This window comes from Fulvia fulva, chromosome 13 (genome assembly GCF_020509005.1).
Source record: "Fulvia fulva chromosome 13, complete sequence".
In the NCBI taxonomy this organism is placed as follows: Eukaryota; Fungi; Ascomycota; class Dothideomycetes; order Mycosphaerellales; family Mycosphaerellaceae; genus Fulvia; species Fulvia fulva.
In genome coordinates this window covers 18,740-43,251 of record NC_063024.1, presented here as the reverse complement: position 1 = coordinate 43,251, position 24,512 = coordinate 18,740, and the positions used below count along the sequence as shown (strand labels likewise).

Sequence of the window (24,512 nt, the reverse complement as noted above, 5' to 3'; positions counted from 1 at the left end):
ACTGTGCCTGTTGGCGAACTCGCAAACATATACTCGTCGCTAACGCCTATGTCGTCGTATAATAAGCACTGTACGTCGGATAGCGGTAGCGTGGATCGCACGCTACTTTGCAGTCTAGAAGGGTTGGTAGCGAGCTCCACTCCGCTACGCTTACCTTTGGAGGTTCACAACCGCCAACAGCAGCACATTTCGGCCGGGTTGTGCCCTTCGAGTAATGCCCGGGCCAGGCATTATGGGTCAGTGGATGCACAGGCTCGGATCATTGGCCGGCTGGAGTGATCAACATCATTTGCGTCACGATATCTTGTGCTTGAGAGACCATGAAGCAGAAGTGCGGATGCTGATGCTGGGGAAAGTGTGACTGGAGTCATCGATACGAGAAAGTGGTCTGTAGCTGGGGACGATGCGCTGGCCCCAAGGCAATAGCTAACAGATGCATGGAACTCTGATCAAGCGTGTCTTGGGACACGAGCATTTTTCATGAACCTCAAAATCGCCATCTTGATCTACACATCTGGTTCCGGCCCTTCAGCTTATTCAGGGCCAACACAGCAATTTCTGCGACTCAGTGGTCGTCCTAGGCTTCTGCAGCATCGCCGCTCTCACCATCGTCAAAGCTCTCACTGCCATATTCGCTACCCCCCCAAGGTCTGGCTTCGAGCATGTAGTCTCTGTCTTGCCAGTACTCCACCTTGAGACCCAATTCCGAGCAAAGTAGTTGCTCGAAGTGTCTCTCTTCCCCACAATAAAACTATTGTCCTCCCAAGCCGACATGGTCAGAAGGCTACCTTGTAAACCCGGATCTGAATCGACTCCAAGCAACTTGTTGTAGTGCAAGGAGAGCTTCTGCAAACCGTCATGACGAGCCACGAAAGTCTTAAGATCTGCATAGCTGATGTCGGAGCCTTGGAGTGTCAGCTCTTGCAGCTTCGGCATGGTACATTGCAATATCAAAGCTGATACTCCGGTCCGGTCTGCTTCGAGCTTTCGAAACTCACGCTCGATGGCTCGCTCTCCACCCAAGTACCTCTTGTTGGTTCTGATGACAAGAGCGAGGCTCTTCAGGTTTGGCCCACTGGCGAGCATTTCGAAGAAGAATTTAGCAGACTCGAGACTCTCGGATCCCGACTTGACCCAAACGGAGAGCTGGAGCTCCTCGATGGGGGCCATGATCTCTCGACAGGTTGTGAGGAGGTCAACGTTGGTACTGAAGACGTGCGCTGGCAGGGTCCATGCCCGATTGTTGAGGTACACTCTCTTTGGAGCGACAGCGCTCAGTGAGAGGGCTTGCATGAGCATCGTGACTTGTCTGACGTTATCTGGTCTCGGAGGCTTGAGGCGGAGAAGTGAAGTACCGTATTTTGATTCGAACGCGCTGTACTGAGGCGCAGTGTTTTTCCAGGCATGACCTCCCCTCGTGCGATCAACGACTGCGACAAGCTCGACATTGCCATGTAGCCGAAGGTGGCAAAAGGTAAGGATCAGAGCTTTGAGGCCATCGTGGCTATCGTGGAGAAGCTTTTGTGCTAGCAGCATCGAGGTTGTGGCTGCCACATGCTCGTCGCTGAATGAACCCTGCTCTCCGACCGAGTAGCCGGCGATATGCTCATCGGACAACTCATCTATGTGGAGGATGACTTTGCGCACTGCCGCACCGAAGACTGGGTGCCTGGCGACCGCAAGAGCGTTCTCGAGGCTTTCCCGATCCGACAGAAGGACCTCGATGGTGGAGAAAAAGTTGTCCGCGAACTTCTTCGAAATCTTGACGTTGACTGCTTTGCTCACAAGTCGCAGCTGGGCGAGGAGCTTTTTGTACTTGTGGTAGCCATAAACCCAATCGAAACCGAGATGATGAATGACTTCGTCGAAGATCTCCTGCGGGATGGTGTCGAGTGCGGCTTTCGAGTCTGGCGCCGCGCTCGCTGTCGCTGCAGGGCTGGAGGAACACATGATGTGCGGTCGTTCTGCGAGAGTATCCTGCGAAGGCGTCTTGCTGTCCAGTGTGTGAGTGTGAGGCAACCTGACGGCGGAAACAAGGTGAGAACTTGCTTTTCTGTGGTGTTCTGTGGATAGTGCGTTCTCGCTTCGCGCAAGGCCCAAAGCTTGGGCGTGTGCAAACGGCAGCATCTTCACTTGGCATGTTGCAGCCTCGCCACATCCTGGTCAGCTCGCGTCCTTTGAAACTCGGTAACTCCCACCGATATCCCCGGAGAAATCAATGACTCTTGTCTTCGCTAGCCTTATGCCCCTAGTGCTTCAACTCAGAGCACGACAACCAGAACCAGGCCTACTCCTGATCCTTGTCCTGCTCGATGAAAGCTCTGACCATGAGCCGACCCTCCGCACGGTGTTCCTCCTTGTAGATGCTGAGGCCGTATGCTCGTAGGAAGTGGAACTCGTCGGTCCAATGCTGCTTCAACCAATCATTCTCCTCCGTGGTGTATGGTGGGATTTGGGTTGCCTCCTCTGGACTGATGTCGAGTTGACTAGTGCGTTGTCAGTTTCGTGGTACGATGGAATCTGATTACAGCACCTACTCCATGCCCATGTTTGCCGATGAAGCTTTGTCTCTTCGCTGTGATTTGGCTTGCGGCTTTGTTGGCTAGATGCAGGCGTGTCGCGATGTTGCGCTTCTAAGAATCTCTTTTCGTTTGCGTTGTTGGTGAAGAAGGGTGCTGGAGTGAGTAGAGAATGGAGGAAGGATCAGCGGGTCGGGACAGCTGGAGACCAAGTCAATTAGGTTTCCACCGGGAAGCATCTGGCAACTTCTTCTCCACCCTGATAACCATATTCGTCGTCAAGCGGGAAGTCACTACCACACGGTCGGTGTGCCACACCAGTTTCGGGTACTTACTGTCGCGCTTATCACAACATCGCATTGACGCTGCAGTCGGCCGTGAGTGGACAGACTGACATCGGTCCAGGACAGGCGACTGCTGCACGGGAGGCACTTGCGTATATCAGCCCGAGCAGTAGCACATCAAGCTGGAGGGTTCCGTCCATCAAGCGGCAAACCTCACTTGTAGTATACATACCGTCGACCAAGCTATCGATAGTGTCATCTCAAGAACATCGACGAGACTTGCGATGGATGATATCGCCCTTTCAGGTCGGGTGCATCCGTCTGTTCGAGGACAGCCACGTCGATGCACACGCATCGTTCCCATCGGCATTTCCCATGGGCAATTTGATAGTGTGAGCGGGCATCGTATGCTCTGAGGGTCCAGAGAGATATGTTTGTTGATGTGTGGCAAGAGGAAGATCATACAGAGGTAGAGCTAAAGAGATGGAGAACCTTTCTGCACGGCTCGGGCAGAACCTTCATGCTGGATCGTCATCGAGATCAACTGTCGGCTCTCTATTTGCTCTTCTTCATCTATGCCCAGAGTTGCACGTATTGCATCAGATACGCATATGCAAGTCGATGTAGGTGCTACAAAACATTGAAAGCTGAGGACCTATGAAAATAACAAGTCTCTGGCATCTCCGACATCGGCCCTCGATCAAGATCCATCGATCACCAACCAAATTCATCATCATTAAAACAACATGCCCGGCAAAACCCTCCTCGTCCTCGGCAGCGGCCCGGGTATCGCCGTCGGCATAGCCAAAAACTTCTCAGTGCGAGGTTTCACGCACATCGCCTTAGTAGCCCGCAACGCCGACCGGCTGAAGCAGGACAAGGACCAGATCCTCGATGCCATCCAGGAGCGGGGATACTCATGTCAGGTCAAGACTTGGACGTGTGATATTGCCAAGTCTGATGAGCGGAAGAAGGTGCTAGAGGAGGTGGAGGGTTTTGGCAGTTTGGAGTGTGTGTTGTATAATGCGGCGAGGGTGGCGGGGAAGCCGCCGTTGGAGGAGAGCGTGGAGGATATGAGGGCGGATTTTGAGGTTTGTTCATGATCTGCGGAGTAGTGGCAGTGGGTGAGTCGAGGCTGACGATTGTGGTAGTTGACGAACATTGCGTTGTACGAAACTGCACAATGGGCGATTCCTGTTTTGCAGAAGGCTGCAGGCGATGATCGATCACCTTCGTTCTTAGTCACGAGCACGACGCTGCTCTACAAGGAGCCGGTGCCGGATCTCGTTTCGCTTTCGATGGTGAAGAGCGCTCAGCGTGCTTTGGTACTATCGATACACGACAAGTACGGCAAGGACGTCCACATCGGCTTGCTGAGCATTGGTGGCGTAGTCTCGCCAGATGCAAAGAACCTCAGCCCGGACAGCATCGCTGATAGAGCTTGGTTGTGGTACAAGCAGCCGAAGGAGAAGTGGGCCAGAGAGGAGGAGATCCACGAGTAGAACAGGCAGATACCTTTCAATAAAATATGTGACATCACCATCAAACTCTCCGCTCAAACCCTCCACTCAGTCTCCAACTTCTTCCCACCAACCTCAATCGGCCCAGCAATAGGCTGAGCCACCGCCACCATCCTCACCTTCCCTCCCTCTGGCGTAACATTCTTCCACATATGCATCGTGCCCCTCTGCACAATCGTATCGCCCGCCTTCACCACCTTCATCTCCCCAGAATCCAGATGCAGTTCCATGACCCCTTCCAGAATTAAGATCGTGTCCAAGGTCATGGTTCTGTGTAACGGGAAGACCGCGCCGGCGCCTAAGGTCACGATGCCCATTGTGACTCCGTTCTCTGGACTGATTGAGCCCGGGGGTTAGCCCTTGGTGCGAAGTTCTACGTATGTGTCGATGTCGGTCTCGTTGGAGAGGTTGGGCCGGAGGGTGTCGTTGTCGTAGATTATTTGTAAGGCGCCCTTTTCTTCTTCGCCGGATTGGACGAGGATTTTTGGTAGGCCTGTGATGACTTTAGGAGAAAAGATGGCTTCGCCGGTAGCGTTGTGGGTTGTGATGTAGCTGGTCATGATGGGTAGATACTGCCTAGTTTGTGTTGAAGGTGCGGAGATGGGTTATTGTTTGTGTAGATGAAGTGTTGTGACAGTATGCATTGAGGGAGAAAGGTAATTGCGGCTGTTATATACTCATAGGGCATCTCTCCTAGCTGAAACACCCCATACTGCAAGAGTAAATAGGATGATATCTGGTGAGATGGGCCGATTCCTGGAGAATGACTACCAAGACGATAGCGTCTGGTCGGCTTTGCAGACCGCTCAATAACCGATATGTATACAGATACGATGATATCGGACAGGCGCTGTTCCCGTCAAGACGACGAGCTGATGAACAGAGTCGCAATGGACGAAGGAGGAAGAGGAAGACGGAAGGAGTGGTTCATCCTTTCACGTTGACATCGGAGAGTCGGGGTCGTCTCGCGCCGAATGCCGATCCAATGCTCGAAGCGCTGAGTGACTCTGTTGGTCTGCTTCCTGATTATAACAACAATGGTGACTAACGCAAGGCTATGCGGCATCGACATCGAAGCTCATATGCTCCTGGAGCACGCATTGTCCTCCCACATAATCTCTCGAGACCGCGGCCTCGACCTCTACACCGATCAGAGCAGTGGCTGACTCCCTGGACGCGTCAAAACATCTTAGCTGTTGCGCTTGCGAAATGCAAAGACAACGAGTTTAGAGGCAGGAGATGAGCTCCTTGTCCATGCATGAGGAGGTGACGTCGCTGCCACAACACCGCGCTGGGAAGGAGCATACCGAGCTGCTCGCTTTTCTTGGCTCCACAGGATGGCCCACAAAGATATCAGACGGCATCGATAGCTGCATGCTTTCGGGTCTTGTGGTAGGACGAAGCACTCAACATGCCGTGTGCATATCGAAGGTCGTACGAACCACGTCCTCGACCGGACTTGCATTTTCGACAAGCTTTCCAGTGGAGATCAGTAAGTACAGAATATATCCACGTCGAAACGCTTGTCTTTGTACCTTTCTTCTAGCTCACAGAAGTTGTCTATCACTCCGATCAACAGCTATGGCCATTGAAGAGGGTGTCATGACTAACCACGTGAGCTTCTGCTTCCAACGAGAAGGAAGTTTACTACCATACCTTAAAGACTTCTTCACTCGACGAAGAGACCAGCAAGTCCAAAACTTCACGCAAAGTCGGCAGCATAATCACGATCCTCAGCTCAGCATTGGCCAATCTCTCAGATGGGTACCAGCAAAGTCTGGCTTCCTCGACAAATGTGGTCTTCAAGCAGCTGCTCGGAAGCGACATATACACATCTGATGTTCAGACGAGGATATTCAACGCCCTTCTCGTTGGCTGCGTAATCGGCATTCTGATATTCGGCTTTGCCGCGGACAAGTTCGGTCGCAAAGGCGGCATGCCTGTCACCAGTGGGCTTGTTATCATCGGATCGCTCATGTCTACATTGGCATTCCAGGTCTACGCATCATCTGGCGCCCACGATATGCTCTGGTATCTGACGATTGCCCGTGGTGCAGCCGGTGTGGGCGTTGGTGGCGAGTACCCGACATCCGCTGCAGCAGTGCTCGAAGGATCGAACGAGCACTTCGATGCGCAGCGTGGACCTATTCAGGTACTCACCAGCACGCTCATGGCAACCTCCGGAAGCGCGCTCCGTACCCTGATCTACCTTCTGGCATTGCTCGGCAGTCACAACGGCTTGCGGGTAGCGTTCCATACCATGTACTCCGTCTCTACGATCTTCCCGGTCATTGTGGTGCTTGCGAGGTGGCAAATGCAAGACGGCAAGCTGTTTGCAAGTAACAACTTCCAGAAGCGGCAGTACTGGCTTCGGATCCTTGGCACGTCCTCTGCTTTCTTCCTGTACGACTTTGTGAATTTGTGAGTCCATCCGCCCACATGAACTGGATGGTGGCGACACTAACAAAACGCATAGTCTAAATTCCATCATTAGCTCGGTCATAATCAACGGTCTAGTCCCTGGCAAGAACGTCCGGATCGTAGCTCTGTGGCAGCTATACTTGGCACTCATGCCGATTCCTGGCGTGTTGATAGGAGCCTGGCTCGTCAACAGAATCGGACGTCGCTGGACTGGGATCGTGGGATTCATCGGCGGTTATGTGATCTGCGGCTTGACCATCGGCGGCTTTTACCACCGACTCACCACCGATGCACTTCCCGCTTTCGTCGTGCTGTACGGTCTCCTCCAAGCATTCGGCCATTCGGGCCCGTGGGCTACCATCGAGTTGATCTCTTGCGAAGCGTTCCCGACGCCTGCTCGTGGTATGGGATATGGAGTTGCTGCAGCATTTGGTAAAGCTGGAGCCGCAGTCGGCACACAGGTCTTCACGCCTATCCGCGAGGCAGCTGGCCCAGAATCGACGTTTTATGTTGCGGGTGCCATCGGCATTGTGGCATCTGGCATATATTACTTCTTGCTGGAAGGGAATCGACTCGAGCTTGAACGGGCAGATGCAGAATTTGAAAGACTGATCCAGAACGATGCCTCAAAATAACCCAGGAAAGCAGCCATATCCTTGGTGAATGCTCGCAGTACTTCAAAGCCAAGTCGACATCAGATGCCGGCTGTGATCCATCACGGTTCCCAAGAGTGCTTAGCTGCAGGGTCCCTTGTATCTCGGCGAATGAGAAGTTTTGCATGTCTTGCCTTATCGCTACCACGATAAGTGCCCACATGCGTGGGTCATGGCGAACACGCCATAAGACTAGCCATTCACCAGCAGGTGCACGACCCGACCGCACAATTCACGCATCTTGTCACCAGTACACTATTGGCCAATGAGCATCACACAATGGCGACCAACGAACAGCCTATACCTGTCGCCACCGATGGGAAGGTGAATCAGCAGATCACCATCACCGGAACTGATAGTGAAGTAACCGATATTGAACACAACGATCCGAGGTCATACAAGTCGTCGCCATGGAGGAAGTTTGTGGGCATCTTCTGGGACTCTGTCGATGGCTCGCCGAAGAGGAGGCGGTATATTCAGAAGCTGGACACATATCTCCTTTCGTACATTTGTCTGGGGTACTTGTGAGTCTGGAGTTGAAAACCACGTGAAGATCGGGCGCTAATGCATGACATCTTGGTAGTATCAAGCAGATCGATCAGACTAATATGAGCAATGTAAGCAGATCACACGTACAAGCCGTGCAACGATTTGAGGCACTTCATATCGACGACGGCTTCTCCTATATCCTTTGATATGCACAGGCTGACGGTTCTTGCTTCTAGGCATATGTCAGTGGCATGAAAGAAGATCTCGAGCTATACGGCAATGAGCGAAACTGGCTCAACACTTACTTCAACGTCGGTAAGCTGCATTCACCCTCCTTGAACGATCTGATCTGATCGATTGTAGGTATCATTCTCGGCACTCTCCCAGCCCAAATGATCCAGCTCCGTTGGGTGAGGCCCTCAATCTGGATCCCCTGCTGCGAACTCTTCTGGTCCATCTTCGTCATCGGCATGGGCTTTGCCAAGAATGTCGAGACGCTCTACGTCCTCCGCTTCTTCGTTGGATTTGCGGAGGCATGCTGCTTCCCAGGCTTTGCCGCTTTACTTGGAGGCTGGTACGGACCCATGGAGCTTGGTAAGAGAGCGGGTCTCTTCGAGCAAAGTAGTGCGATTGGTGAGATGGTGTCTGGATACCTTCAGGCCGCGCTGTATACTGGACTGAACGGCACGGCGGGTAAAGCTGGATGGCAGTGGATGTTCGTCTTTGATGGGATTATTGGGATTCCGATTGCGATTTGGGGATTGTTTGCGATTCCGGATCTGCCCCATACGACGAGGGCGTTTTACTTCGGCAAGGAGGAGAAAGAGTACGGCATTGAACGGGTGGAGTCTTTTGGTCGGGCACCGCCGGAGAAGTTGACGTTCAGATCTATCGGGAGGGTCTTCACGAATTGGCGACTTTGGGCGTTTGTGCTGCCGTATCTTATGGTTGGACAGGCAAATGGTGGTACGAGGTACTTCAATCTCTGGCTTAAGGACAAGGGTTACAGCGTTGTCGACACGAACACGCTGCCCACCGCTGGAAACGCCCTCAGCATCGTCGCAGCCATCGGCTTCGGAGTCGCAGCGGACTACACCGGCCATAACGCGATCCTAATCGTAGCCGTTGAGCTCCTGGTCATCGCAGCGAACATCATCCTCTCGGTCTGGTACGTCCCCAATCCAGTCATCCTCTTCGCCAATTACCTTCTATACGTTGGCTTCGCCGCACAGCCAATTGTCATTGCCTGGGGACATCATCTGGCCGCGGCGGATCCGAATCTGAGACAATTACTGGTGGCGACCGGAAACGTCATCTCGTACTGCTTCAATGCTTGGCTACCGCTTGGATTGTTCCCGACTTACGATGCGCCGAAATACGATTATGGGTATCAGATCCTTATCTTGTTCTCTGTCCTGGCGATCGGTGGTGTGTTTATATTGTATAGGACGAGGGAGAAATTTATGATTCCGAGAGGGAAGGGGAGAGGGTCGGAGTAGGCCTTGGATCACCAGTGTAGGTACTATCAAATCGGCGTCTCTCCCGTGTGCTGATAGAGACCTCTCTGTAGGCTGCATGTGCAACATGGAGTCGCATGTCATGTGCAATTATTTTGTAGTCTTTATGCACAGCTCGGCTTTTGATGTCCCAATACAGTAGTCGAAATCTCTGCTGCATCCTCCATCGAGCCATTGGGTTGCTCGTGCTCGTTCGGTCACCGTCGTGGCACCACTGTGATTCGAACTTCATGTCAAAGCAAAGAACGACTGTGTACGCAACACTGGCAATACACGCAACTTACGATCATCGATTCATAGCTAGATTACAGGCACGGTAGCCAAGAAAGCCAACACTGTGCCGAACCCTATGCGGGCCCTACTCGCTTTCGCTTTCGCGCTGGGCACATATGCAGGTACAAATGGTAAGCTCCATGCAGCACAGTGATCCTACTCTTCCTATTGTGTCTGGCATGTTCGAGTGCCTTCTGGTGACTTCTTGTCGCACGGCATAAGTATGACTCGAACGCGATCATACCTGCCCAAAGCGGAAGGATGCAGATGTTCAGAACGATGACACATCAGCCAAGTGTGCAGCATAAGAACGCTCTTCGAAGCCAGAACTGCACAATCGTCAGCCCATCAATTACTGACAGAAACAACAGCCCAAGCACCAGCACCAGCCCCAGCTCCAGAGACCTACGCCATCATGCCTCTCCAAACCAACACCACACCCTTCCCGCCCACCTCCATCGCCTTCGTGGCAAAACACCCAGACATGTCCTTCGAAGACTTCAAGACCCATTACGAGACTCAACACATCCCGCTGTTCCTCTCGCTCGTGGACGGGTCCAGGTACATCGAATCTTACATCCTGCAATACGCCCCTCGCAACGAGACCACAACGAAACCACAACTTTTCACCCCACCCCAAGGCAGCGAGGACTGGGAGTATGATGCGATAGCGAGTATCGTGTATAAGAGCCAGGAGGCTTATGAGGAGTTGGGTAAGAAGTACGCGGAGCATTATGAGACGATCTCGGATGACGAGGCGAAGTTTATTGATCAGGCGAAGTTGAGGGCTGTGGTTGTGAGGGAGGGTGAGATTACCCAGTTTGTGTTGAAGTGAGGATCTTCCAGATGGCGAAATTATGGTGCAATGGTCGTCCTCATGGTTTCTTGGGGTTGAAGTGTTGACTTTCAGTAGTGGTATCAAACAGCTGCTTCGATGATGAATTCAATGGATGTTGTCTCCCAATGACCTCTTCTGCAGACAGTGTGGTGCCCAGCCATCAGGGTCTTCCAGCCAGACACAGATACCGCGGTGCTGTTGACTTTCTTGAGCCTTGATCTTGACGTTGCGAGAAGGAGGTGGAAGGGTCAAGCGTCTGGTGCTTGTTGTTTTGAGGCCTTTATTGCCATCTGCGAAGAGTACAACAGGGCGGTGTTTGCTGAAGATGCATATAGTCATAGCGTGCACGAGAAGTTCTTGATAACACCATGTCGAACTCACCAATGTCGTACTCCGATGCAGTCAAGACGAATGCGCCAGATCCGGAGCCAGCTTCTCCACCACCTAAGCCCGTGACCCAAGCGGCTATGTCGCCGGCAGAGGTGTCTGAAGCCACTCCACAAGACTCACCAGAAAGAACGACCAGTCAGAAGCCACCCGGAAAAGAGACTTGCTTCAGATGGAACAGAGACGGTACTTGTCCCGATCCAGCGTGTACTTATTACGAAGTCTTCTTCCCCATCATCGTCAATCGCGCACACGCGAACGGGATCAAGATTGAAACATGCGAAAGGTGGCTAGAAGGCTCGTGCCCATGGGCAGACGATACGTGCGGTTACGCACATGAGGTCGTCGACGACGAGCAGGCCAGACGTCGCAAGCGTGTTGAAAAGGCTATTCTCCCGCAAGGATGGCATGCTGAGATGATACTGAAGTGCGAAAGTTGTCCTCATGAGATCGTTCAGGGTGCGGGTACCAACTCGTCGGTAGCTGTGCTCGCCATGGTCGAACATTGTAAGGGCTGCAACCAGATGGGTAAAGGAGGGAAGTCGTCCGACACGGTTACGATGCAGCCGATTGGAGATGGTCAGTCTGCTAAGGCGTTTCCGATCCGACCAACGGATTACATGAGCAAGGAGAATTGGCGTAAGCCTGACTCTGCAGGACCAGTGGGCTGAAATTGATGTGTCTGGGAAAGTGTCCAAAGCCTGAAGGAATCATTATCCTAGCTGGCGGCAGTAGAGGAGTGCTCTGGCTGTACAGTATGTTACATCTGCTCTGTTAGACAGGAATTATCTTTCCTCATGACTTATCGATCTTGCCCTTCCAGTCTGCGATGTGATCGTTGATGACTTTGGCCGCGGCATCAACGGTGAAGTTTCGCCCAATCGCCTCGACAAAGTCGCCTTCGGGATCTGTCGATACATTGTCAGCGTCTTAATCTTCCTCCACCTTCATCTTGACTCACCCATCAAATAAAAGTAGATACTATGATCCACCAAATAGTCCTGCCCCGGCTTCACGTCCGGCGGCGTCGAAAAATACACCCGATATACCTTGCAAACATCTTTGACCTCCTGCCATGTCCCCGTCAACCCCACAATATCCTCATGAAACTCCTTCAAATACACCCTCACAACCTCTGGCGTGTCCCTCGCAGGATCACAGCTGATGAACACTGGCTTCAACACATCCCCATTCTTCTCCTTGACCTGATCGATCATCCCCGCCATCTTATCAAGCTCTTCAGGACATATGTCCGGACAGTGCGTGAAGCCGAAGTAGATCAGGCTGTATTTGCCCTTCAAGTTCTGCTCGGTGAACTCGCCAGGTGGCGTGGTGGTGCAGTCTGTTAGGTGGAATGGACCACCGACCAAAGGCTTGCCGATACCCTTGTTGGCTTCTGCGATTCGGGCGCGGGACATGCGGGCCTTTTCGTAGCGGAAGTAGAGGGTGAGGCCAGCGCCGGCAAGGACGAAGAGGAGGCCTGCCTGCCATGAGAAGGGGCCTAGCCGGTACTTTGTCTTGGCTTCTTCGACAGTTTTGTACGCTCTCCGGTGCGGTGATGAGGAGAAGTGCCGTGACTGCGATGAGGCTTGTGGTAGGCGCGGAGTGAGGGTATTGGATGGCCTTGATCGAATCTCATGTTTTGTTGTCTGCGAGGCGATGGACGTAATCGTTCGGCGGGTTGTCGATATGGCGCATTGTCTGCATATACTTGGCTGCGGGGCGCGCAATGAGCCGAACACGGGAGATGCCATGGTGGTGTTGTGTAAGTGAATGTTTGGTGAGACTGATGACGATCTGGACGTGGTCATGAAGCTCGATCCGAGATCCGATCCATATCCGAGACCGCTCCCCGCGGAAGTCCGCTCCGCTCCGCCCCTGCGTTCGAATGTCGAACCTCCAGACATCAGCGGGACTCGAGAATGTTTGCCATGCTGACCATCAATACACATCCATATCTGAGAGGTTTCGTTACAGCATCTTCCAATACCTCTGTCAAGCCCCTGGGTTGCGACATACAGTTTAATACGACGAAATGGCTCCATGTGCTCTCGATACCGTAACACAGGCAGGAGTAGTCCTGCTGCGAGCGTAAGCAGCGTAGTCATATGGCTATGAGGACGACATCAGTGGCATGTGGCCACATTCGACGACCTGACATATTTGTCCAGCAGCCAGTTTGATCGTATTCGGGAGCCCACAAACTCTGTTATTGTACTGCATTCGTCCTGGGGCTACGGCGACACTCATGCGACCCACAAGCCTTGCCCCTGACGGAGTATACCAGCTCTTTTCGAGTCCAGTTCAAATGCGTTCGACTTAACCTTCCCCCAGGCACTAGTTCCTTCTCCATGAGACCAGGACTGGAAAGCAGGAGACCATCAAACATGGCGTATCTTTGAATTCTACGCTTGCTTCATGCTAGATACGGTTCCAGGCGCCTGTCCAGCAAACAGCTCATGAATGAATGAACGATCACATATATTCAGCTCTGCCGCGGCCTTCTGGACATGATCAGATTCATCAGCTCGTTTGCAACCAAGATGTCTTCACAGGAAGACAACGACCAGGCTAACAAGCTAACCAAGGAGTCTACCGAACAGAAGAAAGATGGAAAGAATGACGACAAGCAGAAAGGAGTTCTGCCACGATGCTCAGCATCGCTTCCTTTTCGCCCACAGGCGCCGTCAAGTGGTCCTTCGCAGACTCAGTCTGCACAGCCGACAGTCCCACCTACCGCGGCCAGTGCTTCGGCTGCCAATCCCTCGTCTTCAACAGGGGCCACACCAACCATGTCTACAGCGACCGCTCAGCGCCCCCCTCGCCGAGATTTTGTACCTCCACACCTTAAGGGTATTCCCATTCAAGGCCCAGTATCTCAGTCTATCAATGCACCTGGCGGTGCCCACCTTACAGCTGTTGGACCACAATCTGTTCCAACATCGGGCGGGTCTCCTGCCCCTATGGCTACCACATCACATGGAGCCAACGCGATCATAACGACTTCATCCTCTGGTGGAAATCATCCGACCTTGTCATCGCCACAAGTCGCTGCGGCTTCTTCCGACAGTGCTGCACCACTGATCTCGGCGACTGGCAGCACCTTTCAACCCAGCTCAGGCAATGCAGGATCAACTGATCCATCTGAAGCGAACACGACAGCGATAGCATCTTCGACATCTTCAAGCGCGCTCCCTGCCAGCTCGGGATTGACTCAAATTGCCACGGCTCCTTCCAGCGCTCGACTAGCACGAGTGTCAGCTACCGGCAAAACATACATTCCTCTACATGCTCGAAAAGGTACGAATGCTACGGCCACTGTTCCGGTCGCTCCACATCCTGGCACCAGCTCGACAACTGTCCCCTCCATATCACAGTCATTGTCGAGCGATGTACAGAATCCATCGGCTGGAGAAGCTGCATCCAACATCACAAAGTCCTCTTCCTCCACGCTGATTGAGGATCAATCCAGCAAGGTTCAGCCTTCCACGACGGCGGTCACTCCATCAGCCGTCATTGTTGCTGGCCAGCCGAGCAATACCAAAAGTATCAAGACGCAGAAGCCGCCGCGTCCGACGTTCTTCGATGCGAAATATGCCGCCGCAGCGGCAAGTGCACAGAAACCCATGAACAACGTGCCGCTTCGCGTGAATCAGTTCGAAATCGATAACTCATCACTGGGCGAAATCTTCTACGTCTACACTGTGAGCCTGCCTCAGGTCAGTGGGCGGGACGTCACGAATATCGCTGTAAAGAAGATCATGATGGCCGCAATTTTGTCGCCTGTGCAGCCTTGGGCGGCTGCAGTGGCTCGCCAGGAGCTTTTTTCTGATTATATCAACACGGTCATCACAAGGAAGCCTCTGTCGGAACTGAGTGGTGGCGCTTTGACGCTCAATGACGCCGGCGAAATAAGGACGAGCATTGACTTCCAGAATCAGGCTCTCAACACTATGGACACCAACCGTCCTGTCTTGATCAAGCTTTCTCAGACGCTCCTCTTACCTGAACTGCTAGCCTACTGCGCAGGTCAGCAGCCATCCAACTTCAATTTCAGCGAGTACACTAAAGCTGCCAACATCCTGGTGAGGCACTTTGCGACTACTGCTCAGGTTTCAGTGGGACAAAACAGGATCTTTCCGAGGGGCAATCAGCCACGACTGAACTCAGGTCTTCTGCCGAGGATCGGTTTCTTCAACTCAGTCAGACCCTTTAATGGATCGGTGCGACTTCAACTGAACACCTCGGCCGCAGGATTCTATTCCGACAAAAACTTGCTCGACTTTCTTGACGCCTTTATCATAGGCTTTGATCCGAATGACGAGAGGAGCATTCACAAGAGTTGGCCGGAAGTCTGGGGCGCGATCAAGGGACTTAAGGTCCGCTTGCTTTACACACCGCCAGATCTCGATTCCACCACTGCGGCGCCACGTCCCAAGATTGCCGCAGCCCAAGGAAGGCTGAAGACCATTTGCGGTTATGGCGAAGCCGTGGATGCTCAGATATTTCAAGATCGCCGTACCGGAGGTCATCCAACCGTCAAGCACTACTTTGAGGCCAGTGTGATCAACTTTCCGCTCCAGCACCCTAAACTACGGGTCGTAAATGTCGGCGACGACGAGCGGAAAGTGTGGGTGCCCATGGAGCTTCTCTCCATCGAAGCACATCAAGCTTTCTCCAGTCCACTACAGCAGCGTGACATGGACAAAATGGCCAAGCTATCCTGCACAGATCCTGGAACAAATGTGCAGCGCATACAAGAGATCGGTCTTCCGCTCCTCGGACGGCCAGCCCTGGAGACCAACAATGTTCTCACGATCTCGCCTCTCATGTCTGAGGTCAAAGGCAGGATACTTCCTGTTCCTGCAATTCGGTACCATGTCCCAGTGTTGCCAAATGACAAAGTCTCGACGGCGAAAGGCAAATGGAATCTCGCAAATAAATCATTCCATACTGGGAGTACGCTCGGTAGACTCCAGGTTATTCAAGCGGGAAACACCCCGGGCGTTTCGAAGGACGCCTGCGATGCTTTCGTGGAGGAGCTCAACAGGCTCGGTGTCACGACTACACTGGGGAACTGGCGACGTGCAGCAACGGCATCGGATGAAGACCTCTTCGAGGCCTACAAAGGTAACGATGGCAAGATTGTCTTAGTCATCGTACCAGACACCAGTGCTGAGGTCTATGCCCAAGTCAAAGCTTGGGGGGAACTCCGCGCTGGTGTTCATACCGTTTGTGTCACCTATGGCAAGAGTCTCAAGTTGGAAAAGGACCTCGGCTTCCAATCAAACCTCGCATTGAAATTCAACGCCAAGCTTGGTGGGAAGAATCACGTCCTCGTCGACAACCTCACCAAATGGCTACCCAAAAGTGCTGATACCAAAGGTGGCCAGACCATGGTATTGGGGGCAGATGTCGCACATCCAGGTCCAGCAAGTCTGCGTTTCTGCCCATCCATTGCTGCTGTCGTGGCCAGCATTGATCACCAATGTATTACTTTCCCAGGCTCCATGCGCTTGCAGGCTAGTAGACAGGAGCAGATTGCGGACATAAAGCAGATGGTGCAAGAACGACTGCAAGCTTGGTACGACCACAAGGCCAATATGAAAACTTTGCCGACACGGTTGTTATTCTACCGCGATGGTGTGAGTGAGGATCAGTTCTCGATGGTGGTCAAGAAAGAGTTTCCTCACATTGAGCGGGCCTGCCAAGACGTCGCCCAGGCCAACAATGTCAATGGATACAAGCCCCAGATCACACTCGTGGTCTGCACGAAGCGTCATCAAACCAGGTTCTACCAACCAGCCAAGATAAGCGACCCGGAGAAGAGATTCTTCCTCCCTAGTGGAAACGCCAAGCCAGGACTGCTTGTGGACGATCCTTCCGTCAGGCTTCCGAACCACTTCGACTTCTACCTACAGGCTCATAACGCGCTGAAGGGCACCGCAAAGCCTTGCCACTACTTTGTGTTGAAGAATGATATGAATCTTACAACCCACCAACTGCAGATGATCACCAACAGTCTGAGCTGGGTGTACGCAACTTCGTTGACGCCCATTTCCATGGCGGCACCTGCATACTACGCCGACAAGCTTTGCGAGCGTGGCCGATGCTACATACGGCCACTTTTGCTAGGTTCTCACCCGAAGCGCCCAAATATCGACGATGTCATGCAGGGTGCTCCTCAAGGCGCAAACGAGGATGCGAAGAAAGGCCATGTTGTACAGTACTTCACGGGACACCAGGAATTCTGGCCTGGTGATGGTGCAAACCCTTGTGCGACGGATGTGAAGGACACTATGTTCTACATCTAGGGGATGATGGGTTGGATGGCAAGGACGGGAGTGTGAATTGTACCTGTGCGTGTTGTTCCCGAGCGCCTTCGGGTTGCAAGTCGCGGTGGTCAGCACTGTCGGCTCTTTAGCGAAGAGATATTAGGTCTCGTTCCACTCTTCTGTAATAAGAATGTACTGTTATTTGTGACTACTGTGGTCTTTCTCTTGGGACATGGTCTGAGCTTGCCAAGGTTGGCGCCAAACTGATCCCGACCTCTCGTCGTAGCGAAGTTCTGCTTTCCTTCGTCAACATCCATCTCTTTGCACATTGAGTCTTCACACTACAGATCAATTATCAGCTCCCGCCTATCGATACAGGGACAGATATGATGGCTGACATGACAGCACAGAGAACAGCGGCAGGTCGCGGCCCGATCACTGAACAACATCTTTGCCCGCCGCGCGCTCTCACACAGCCTTGAACTGCATTGCAGCGATTTCACGGCTTACCTGACTTGGGATCGGATGCTATCTTGATGAGCAGAGGTCTTCGCCTTGAGTCTTGTTGGCCTTGGCGGATCCTTCTCGCCTGCAGAGACCAGGATGGAGCACCCTTGTCAATTCCACGTCATGGTATGCTCAGCATGCAAGAGGTCATACTTCAGCTCAGGTTCCCAGCAGTTCACAGTATCGTGAAGCCTGGAAAACGTACGACGAGGCCGCCAAACAAGAAAGCCTTCAGATTTAGCGCAACCATGGGCATCCCTTACAGCAAGCAAATCAACGCCGCCTTCGACCAGGTTACACCATTGGTCGCCGAAGGCTTCGAGGTGCTACAGACCACAAGGAACATCACTTTCCTGCTTGCTGAGATCCAGGTCGCCACTGTAGTCCTACTCTTCCTGATCTTGGTGACAATGATGATGCTGCTGGTCACCTTGAATCCGGACCTCGAGCGCGAAAGACAGTCTCTGATCACACCAGTGATGAGATGGCTATGCTCTTGGATGATGGACACCGACTCTGGGAAGCGGCGCATTGGCTTCGCCTTCTTTCTGGCAACACTTGTTCTGGCTGGAGCAGGATACGTCCATTACTGGTACTACTTCAGCAAGGAAGAAGCGTCTGAGGCACCGGATTCCGAGCAGGTTCCAGGTCAAGAAGGCAAAGATGTTGATGCGATCAAAGACGGAAAGTCTTCTCAATGACTGGACCACGATCGGTCAGATAACAGTGGCGATGTGCCACAGATGCCTGGCAGCTACATTGGCTAGCAAGACGCCGATGGCCTACCCTGGCCCTCACATGGAGGTGCTGTGGTGGAAGATATTACGTGCTCGATCGAGGTCGTATGTGCACTACAATGTCACGTCTGTCCAGACCGTTGCATATACGGAATCAAGCCAGGGCACACACCGGTCTTGCCGTCACACAGAAGATGACGATACGACGGCTTATCAAGATATCGCTCGCTTCTCCAGGCAGTCAGTACGACTGCCGATCAGAACACCAGATCGCAGGATGTAGCACATGTCGCATGTGAGCATCATGCTGCGCTACTGCGAGCTGCGAAAGGCAACGGCACCACGCGCATTGATGAAATCCAGCTGAGGCCAAAATTGTCGGATCAGCTCATCTCCTCTTTAGAACTCCCCACCCGGAGCGTAAGACCTGCCACCAACATGCTCTGAATGATCACCATGAGAAGAAGCTTTATACTTGCCCTGGATGCGACATTCGCTCCTCGCCCTTTCTCCAGCGCGACACCGACTCCAGAACCGATTTACTCGAACGCGGAAACTCAGTTCACGTTCGACTACTACGTCGGCCACGACTGCCATGGCGCTCGTCAGACCATTGAAGGCAAAGAAAACGCCACATGCCTACGACTGTACAATGCTGGGAGCTGGATGAAGAAGTTCATCCACGAGGGATGTTTCGTTGAGCTTTATAGGGACGTGGAATGTCGCTTTGTGCTATTTGAAGGAGGAGCGAAGATGCAGCCGGAAGATGTCTCGAGCTGCCAGACAGGGGATGCGCAAGCGTTCCGGCCTTGGTGCAAACGCGAGGAGTGGTGCTGTTCGCCCTATTGATTCTGCGAGGGTGAGTCCCTTCACTGTCTTTGATTGACAGGAGATGACCTCAAGGCAGATTGGTTGTTCGGTCAGCGACTTGAAGTCGGTGTTCCGAGAGTAACGAACAGCCTGGACCTGACCTTGAGCGTTCATGGTGGGCGGCCTCAACTTCTTTTGCCGATCAGAGTGCTGCAATGAATATACACGACCATGCGCAAGCAACGAAGGTACATGAAATGGTAACATCACTGGCCATTGCATCGCTCTTTCTTAATGCGTAGGTAATGTTCCAGGGCGTGTCGCACGATCGCAGTCCAGCCCAAGCTCCCGTACCAGAGCAATATAGGCGAAATCTGCATCGAATTCAAGGTAGTCGATCATGCCAGAACATTTTTATGGAATGATTGGCTCCCTTTGCGACTGAGAAATGTTTCCTTGCTACGACGAAGAAAGTTCTCTTTGCTCCCGCCACTCGTTCACTCCTCGAAATGCTACTCTCACACTCCTTACTCACAATCGCTCAGGCAGCGACGATTCTTGCTTTACCACAGCACACATCACCATTAGCTCGTGCAGGCACAGGACCACAGAACCTCTGCGGGGCACCTAATGAGTTTGCCATCATCGAAGGTTCTCCCTGGATCGTCTACTCGATGAACTATGCCTACCAGCAAATCGACGGAAATGCATGTGCCGGCTACGAAGGCCTGGCAACGGCTAGCGATGGCTCTCAACAGATCAAGTGGAACAGTACGTGGTCCATCGCCGAGGACAGCAATGCAGATGTTGTTAAGGGATATGAGTTTGTCGGCTTGACGCAGAATTTGGAGAATGCGATTGATGCTATTGAGAGTATTCCTGCGATGTATTCGTGGGCTAGGACGAATGAGACGGGGTATAAAGGTGTGCATCGTCCCGATCTGACTGCAAGACCTGCCAGCTGACAAAACTTACAAGGCAACGTCTGCTTCGGCTTCATGACCTCCGACACAAAAGGCGACTCCACCAGCTCCTCAGCTCAAGAACTCATGCTCTGGCTCCGCTACGAAGGTAGACAATTTCCACTTGGCTACGTCGAAGGTCCAATTGCTACGATTCAACTCTACGATAAGTCTTGGACTCTGTACCAAGGCAAGAACGAAGACACTGGTATCACAGTCAGCAGTCTGCTCGTGGATGAAGCGGATCAGTATCGTGGTTCTTTTGAGGGAGATATCAAGGGCTGGCTTCTCGCGATGGTGGATCAGGGATTGTTCACTACGAGCATGTATTTGGATGTTGGAAATGCGGGTATGGAGCCTTTCTATGGGACCGTGAGCTTTGAGAATACATTGGGCCTGCAGATTGATCTGGCTTGAGCATTCATTGAGGATGGAACCCATTGCACGCATCTTCGCTGACTACATACATGTTCATACTGTGGTTGCGGTGACGTCAATCCCGCCCTTGGGTGCAGCTCTCCTCGAGCTCTCGAGCTTTCCTCCAACCTCCAAGCATCAGCTTCAACAATGCTTCCTCCAGTCTTGATCTCGATCTTCTGGCTTCTCCTTCAGTTCGTCGTTGGTGCTGTCGTCGCCTTTATTGCAGTGATAAGCTTCTTGGGCAAATCAGCAGAGCGGAAGGTCGACACCGTGCAAGGCGTAGTACGATTGATCCTGCCGACTTCGCCTCAGCATCTTGCTACTGAAGATGTATGGCGCTTGGTTCTTATTGCACTGCTCAAGCATATCTTGGCCCCCATAGGATGGACTACACGGCTACAGCCAGAAGGACAAGGGTTCACGCTTCCGCGGATTGAGATCCATGGACAACTCGACATCACGGCGGTAGACATCCAGGCTTTCAGAGAAGCGGTCGCTCTTCACGACGATACACCGAAACCTCCAGATACGATCAGTCCGTTCTTCCTAGTGGCTCTGACAGTGCCATTGACGATTCAAACCTTGGCGAGTAACTCATGTCCCATCAGACCGCTGGGAGCTGTCAATACTCGCAACGTCTTCAAGATACACGACCCTGCACTTTGTCGCAGTCCAGCAGCGCTGCGAGAGAAGAAGCTCACCTACAGTGCTGTATTTGGTGGTGCAGACAATTCTGGACACCGACGAAAGCGAGGCGTGGAGTTTTGTATCACTATCGATGTCTTGTTCGAAGGAAAGGCTGTCTTAAGCCAGGAGCTGTGGTACATGCAGTTCCTGTCTCCTTCCATCGAGCCCAAGCATGTGGCAGTTCCGGAGAAGGCGATAGATAGCTCTGTCGTGGATAGTATGGTGCATGGCAGGACTCAGAGCCTGGACATCGGGATGGACGATCCCAGGAAATGGGCTGCGTGCTGCAAAGACTACAACCCTATACATGTCTCCAAGTTCACGGCAAGGCTGTTAGGCTTTCGCTCTGTCATTGCACATGGCAACCACGTGGCAGCTCTTGTTGTTGAACAGCTTGCGACACTTCAACCCAGTGCAAAGGAGAAGGTCCTTTCGAAGGCAAGAAAATCTTGCTGGCATCGCACAGAGCCTTTCACTGTTGAGGTATCCTTTGCAAGACCTCTGCTTCTTCCGGCTCGAGCTGAGGTGTCTTGGTCGGACGACAAAGGGTACAGCTCAAAGTCGAGCTTCACAGTTTCGGCGAAGGATAAGATGTGCATATCGGGATCAATATGCGCATTGGACGAGAAGTAGCTAGACGGTGCACCTTGGAAACCACTCACGCCTTGCCCTCCTCCTTCAGTCTTTGCACCTCGTTATCCCTCTCCTGCTTCTTCTCGTCCGGCAAATCAGAACTGCTGGAACTATCGTACTCCCACCATCCTTCCGCGTCCGGGCCATCTGCAGTGAACTCATCAAAGCTCATGTTAGCGATGTCCAGATTGCACCACGGCGAGTACACCTCCTCCCAGGACAGGCGGATCTTGTTGAGGGTGAACGTCGGCTTGGGATCCATGCCGTAGTTGTCTTCTGGCATTCTGCGTTCAGCCAATATGCACGTTTGCTGCTCTACTCCTTCGTCATCCAGTAGGATCCATAAGGACGGATCTCCTGTCGGGTCCTGCCTCGTCGCTTCAAGCATCCAGGTCTCGACATCGGATAAGCTGGCGCCCTTCCACTCATTGGTAAAGTTGTCCGCTGTGAGGCTGCCTGCGTCGGTGACTGTGTTGTTGTAGCCGTTTGCGTCAAACCGAACGTGGTTCTTGTCAATCTTGATGTGGAAACGGTCACCAGAACCGTACTCCCAGTCGCGGATGAGAAGGAGGAAGCGGTTCGCGACTTTGAAGTCGGCGTTGGAAGCGGTGATGAAGATTGTTCCGGTAGACATATTGGTAGCTCAAGTCAAGATATGCAACTGCTGATGGTTGTGCATTGTCGCGAACGAATGCAATATATCTAGTGGAATGCGTTTTCGGAGAAGGATTCGCCACTATGGATCTGTTGCCTGGAGGATGCTTGGCAGATGCACTTTCGTTGGCGGCCTGCCTGAACTCGATTGCATATGCACCGGAGACAGGGTTAATGTGTATGCTCCCTGGCAAGCATGCTGGCTCGGTCAACCTGGTATAATATCGAAGTGTGACCCCTCTCATGAACCTGACACAAGCTTGTCATTCGCCTCAAGGCTCCCCAACGACATGCGACATCCGGCAGTGTCCGCAGACTGGTCTCTCAAAGAATGGCTGCAGCCTGTGAGCACTGATACTGCCATCTCGTAGCGCTATCGATGGCGTCGGCCGCGTACGCTCGAAAAGCGGCTGAAGTCCATGCCCACTTATTTTTCCATCCCTCAGAGCTCCGAATGTGTCGCCATCGGCCCTGTCAAAGAGCGGTCGTAGCCTATGCGCAACCACAGAATCGTCGGTATGTGTTCTATGTGGCTCCTCGTCCGTGACGGCTGCTGGGCCAGACTTGCTCTGCCGTAGTCGTTCGTACACTTCGGAGGCCTTTCGTTCTCTTTCGTTGGCCTGGCGCTCCTTCGTCTGTGACTGTGCCAAAGCTGCTTGAACATCGCTCAATTGCTGTTGCAACTGCGCTATCCTGGGATACAAGCTCTCGCCATCGGTGCTCGACTTGCTGGATGCATCCGTCTCTTTCTTCTCGGGTTTCTCTTCCCGTGCAGATATTGCATTCTCCCGCTGCTCGAGCTCTTTATGCTTCGCCTCTAAGGCCTTTGCCTGTGCATCGTGCTCTTGCTGCGTCTTCTTCTGGTCCCGTTCCTGTGCATCAAGTGACATCTCCTTCTCATCTTGTGCTGCCTGCCGTGCCTCGTTCCGCTTCTGCCATTCGAGGAGTTCAGCCTCTTTCTCCTGCGAAGCTTTCGCAGAAGCAGGATTTGTGCTTCCCTCAGCAAAGGCGAGATCTGGAGACGATCCATTCTGCGACTTCCATGATTCTACATCGCGGATGTACCACAGCATCGTCTGCGTCCAGTAAGGCTTACTAGGTGGTAAGCCAAGTAGCTCACTGACGTTTGTGAAGAGCATCCTTACCTCTGGTGCCCACATGTATATGAGGTTGTTGGGCGTGACTCTTCCGTACGAGTTGCAAAGATACGATTTGGGAAAGTCTTCGTTCTTGATCCTGTGCCGTGTAAGCCTGGTTCTGCCTCAGACCTGTGATGCTGACATACCAGAAGGCCCCTGGTGTCTTGCTGTTTTCTAGCTTCCACCACTGCCTCTGGCCAAGTACAACCTGACCACTGTTGTTGCCGCTCTTTGCTCGAAGATACTGCTTTCCAGTGGCGTTGCGGAAAGCAATCTTGTCTCCTTCACCTTTCTCAGCGGTCCATTGCTGGTCCTCTTTGCCTTCGACATTGCACGTGTAGACGCTATTGTTTTGTGGTCGGATGCACAAACCTCCCGATGCTGGAACCAGGAAGTAGGTTGTCTCTTGACTCATGATAGACACCGCTGTAGCTGTTCCCTCGAGACTGGCGGTAGCAGTAGTGATTGGGAAGGTCTTTTCAAAACTTTGCCCTTCGGCAGTAACAGCACTGACTACGCTTGTGAGAGGAGTCTTGTTGACTCTCCCAAGAAGCGTCGGTAGTGACCTCTTCTTGTCAAGAGGCATTCATCGGGAGTTTTCTCCAACCGATATTCCGCTTGGGCGAAGAGAGATCCCTCCTCGAAACAATTGTAATACTAGAATTCCGATGAGTAAATCAGTCTGCTGCGGCCTATAAAAATTATTCAATCGTCAACGCTTCAGAGCATCATCACAACTTACAAAATCTTTCGACAGTGCTATACACATGCCGTTGAGCACAATCCT

At 52.6% G+C, this 24,512-nt stretch overlaps 15 protein-coding genes across 15 annotated transcripts; 8 read left to right on the top strand and 7 right to left on the bottom strand.

Annotated features, from left to right (window-relative positions):
- Window positions 1-537: 537 nt before the first annotated feature.
- CLAFUR5_14085 (uncharacterized protein) lies at window positions 538-1,950 on the bottom strand (the record flags this gene model as incomplete). Its single annotated transcript, XM_047913233.1, has 1 exon — window positions 538-1,950. The coding sequence occupies one exon, from the start codon at window positions 1,948-1,950 to the stop codon at window positions 538-540; it is 1,413 nt and encodes a 470-aa protein (XP_047769475.1).
- A 337-nt stretch (window positions 1,951-2,287) lies between these two features.
- Window positions 2,288-2,548, bottom strand: CLAFUR5_14084 (uncharacterized protein; the record flags this gene model as incomplete). Its single annotated transcript, XM_047913232.1, has 2 exons — window positions 2,288-2,486; window positions 2,538-2,548. The coding sequence occupies 2 exons, from the start codon at window positions 2,546-2,548 to the stop codon at window positions 2,288-2,290; spliced, it is 210 nt and encodes a 69-aa protein (XP_047769476.1).
- A 1,001-nt stretch (window positions 2,549-3,549) lies between these two features.
- On the top strand, window positions 3,550-4,305 carry CLAFUR5_14083 (uncharacterized protein; the record flags this gene model as incomplete). Its single annotated transcript, XM_047913231.1, has 2 exons — window positions 3,550-3,894; window positions 3,955-4,305. 2 exons carry the CDS (start codon window positions 3,550-3,552, stop codon window positions 4,303-4,305), a joined length of 696 nt encoding a protein of 231 aa, XP_047769477.1.
- A 53-nt stretch (window positions 4,306-4,358) lies between these two features.
- CLAFUR5_14082 (Cupin-domain-containing oxidoreductase srdD) lies at window positions 4,359-4,640 on the bottom strand (the record flags this gene model as incomplete). The annotated part of the gene is made up of 1 exon (XM_047913230.1): window positions 4,359-4,640. The coding sequence occupies one exon, from the start codon at window positions 4,638-4,640 to the stop codon at window positions 4,359-4,361; it is 282 nt and encodes a 93-aa protein (XP_047769645.1).
- A 36-nt stretch (window positions 4,641-4,676) lies between these two features.
- On the bottom strand, window positions 4,677-4,883 carry CLAFUR5_14081 (uncharacterized protein; the record flags this gene model as incomplete). Its single annotated transcript, XM_047913229.1, has 1 exon — window positions 4,677-4,883. One exon carries the CDS (start codon window positions 4,881-4,883, stop codon window positions 4,677-4,679), a length of 207 nt encoding a protein of 68 aa, XP_047769478.1.
- Window positions 4,884-5,904: 1,021 nt separating this feature from the next.
- CLAFUR5_14080 (MFS-type transporter lnaF) lies at window positions 5,905-7,379 on the top strand (the record flags this gene model as incomplete). The annotated part of the gene is made up of 3 exons (XM_047913228.1): window positions 5,905-5,937; window positions 5,987-6,744; window positions 6,800-7,379. The coding sequence occupies 3 exons, from the start codon at window positions 5,905-5,907 to the stop codon at window positions 7,377-7,379; spliced, it is 1,371 nt and encodes a 456-aa protein (XP_047769479.1).
- Window positions 7,380-7,676: 297 nt separating this feature from the next.
- On the top strand, window positions 7,677-10,511 carry CLAFUR5_14079 (MFS transporter PfmaC; the record flags this gene model as incomplete). The annotated part of the gene is made up of 6 exons (XM_047913227.1): window positions 7,677-7,921; window positions 7,981-8,014; window positions 8,123-8,201; window positions 8,250-9,314; window positions 9,715-9,807; window positions 10,048-10,511. The coding sequence occupies 6 exons, from the start codon at window positions 7,677-7,679 to the stop codon at window positions 10,509-10,511; spliced, it is 1,980 nt and encodes a 659-aa protein (XP_047769433.1).
- A 371-nt stretch (window positions 10,512-10,882) lies between these two features.
- Window positions 10,883-11,572, top strand: CLAFUR5_14078 (uncharacterized protein; the record flags this gene model as incomplete). The annotated part of the gene is made up of 1 exon (XM_047913226.1): window positions 10,883-11,572. One exon carries the CDS (start codon window positions 10,883-10,885, stop codon window positions 11,570-11,572), a length of 690 nt encoding a protein of 229 aa, XP_047769619.1.
- A 124-nt stretch (window positions 11,573-11,696) lies between these two features.
- CLAFUR5_14077 (uncharacterized protein) lies at window positions 11,697-12,655 on the bottom strand (the record flags this gene model as incomplete). Its single annotated transcript, XM_047913225.1, has 2 exons — window positions 11,697-11,809; window positions 11,863-12,655. 2 exons carry the CDS (start codon window positions 12,653-12,655, stop codon window positions 11,697-11,699), a joined length of 906 nt encoding a protein of 301 aa, XP_047769408.1.
- A 789-nt stretch (window positions 12,656-13,444) lies between these two features.
- Window positions 13,445-17,215, top strand: CLAFUR5_14076 (uncharacterized protein; the record flags this gene model as incomplete). The annotated part of the gene is made up of 1 exon (XM_047913224.1): window positions 13,445-17,215. One exon carries the CDS (start codon window positions 13,445-13,447, stop codon window positions 17,213-17,215), a length of 3,771 nt encoding a protein of 1,256 aa, XP_047769620.1.
- A 716-nt stretch (window positions 17,216-17,931) lies between these two features.
- Window positions 17,932-18,384, top strand: CLAFUR5_14075 (uncharacterized protein; the record flags this gene model as incomplete). The annotated part of the gene is made up of 1 exon (XM_047913223.1): window positions 17,932-18,384. The coding sequence occupies one exon, from the start codon at window positions 17,932-17,934 to the stop codon at window positions 18,382-18,384; it is 453 nt and encodes a 150-aa protein (XP_047769622.1).
- A 1,355-nt stretch (window positions 18,385-19,739) lies between these two features.
- CLAFUR5_14074 (Endoglucanase cel12A) lies at window positions 19,740-20,609 on the top strand (the record flags this gene model as incomplete). Its single annotated transcript, XM_047913222.1, has 2 exons — window positions 19,740-20,154; window positions 20,209-20,609. The coding sequence occupies 2 exons, from the start codon at window positions 19,740-19,742 to the stop codon at window positions 20,607-20,609; spliced, it is 816 nt and encodes a 271-aa protein (XP_047769621.1).
- A 150-nt stretch (window positions 20,610-20,759) lies between these two features.
- CLAFUR5_14073 (uncharacterized protein) lies at window positions 20,760-21,932 on the top strand (the record flags this gene model as incomplete). The annotated part of the gene is made up of 1 exon (XM_047913221.1): window positions 20,760-21,932. The coding sequence occupies one exon, from the start codon at window positions 20,760-20,762 to the stop codon at window positions 21,930-21,932; it is 1,173 nt and encodes a 390-aa protein (XP_047769434.1).
- Window positions 21,933-21,957: 25 nt separating this feature from the next.
- CLAFUR5_14072 (uncharacterized protein) lies at window positions 21,958-22,566 on the bottom strand (the record flags this gene model as incomplete). Its single annotated transcript, XM_047913220.1, has 1 exon — window positions 21,958-22,566. One exon carries the CDS (start codon window positions 22,564-22,566, stop codon window positions 21,958-21,960), a length of 609 nt encoding a protein of 202 aa, XP_047769623.1.
- A 292-nt stretch (window positions 22,567-22,858) lies between these two features.
- On the bottom strand, window positions 22,859-24,311 carry CLAFUR5_14071 (uncharacterized protein; the record flags this gene model as incomplete). The annotated part of the gene is made up of 3 exons (XM_047913219.1): window positions 22,859-23,677; window positions 23,732-23,822; window positions 23,872-24,311. The coding sequence occupies 3 exons, from the start codon at window positions 24,309-24,311 to the stop codon at window positions 22,859-22,861; spliced, it is 1,350 nt and encodes a 449-aa protein (XP_047769625.1).
- Window positions 24,312-24,512: the final 201 nt, after the last annotated feature.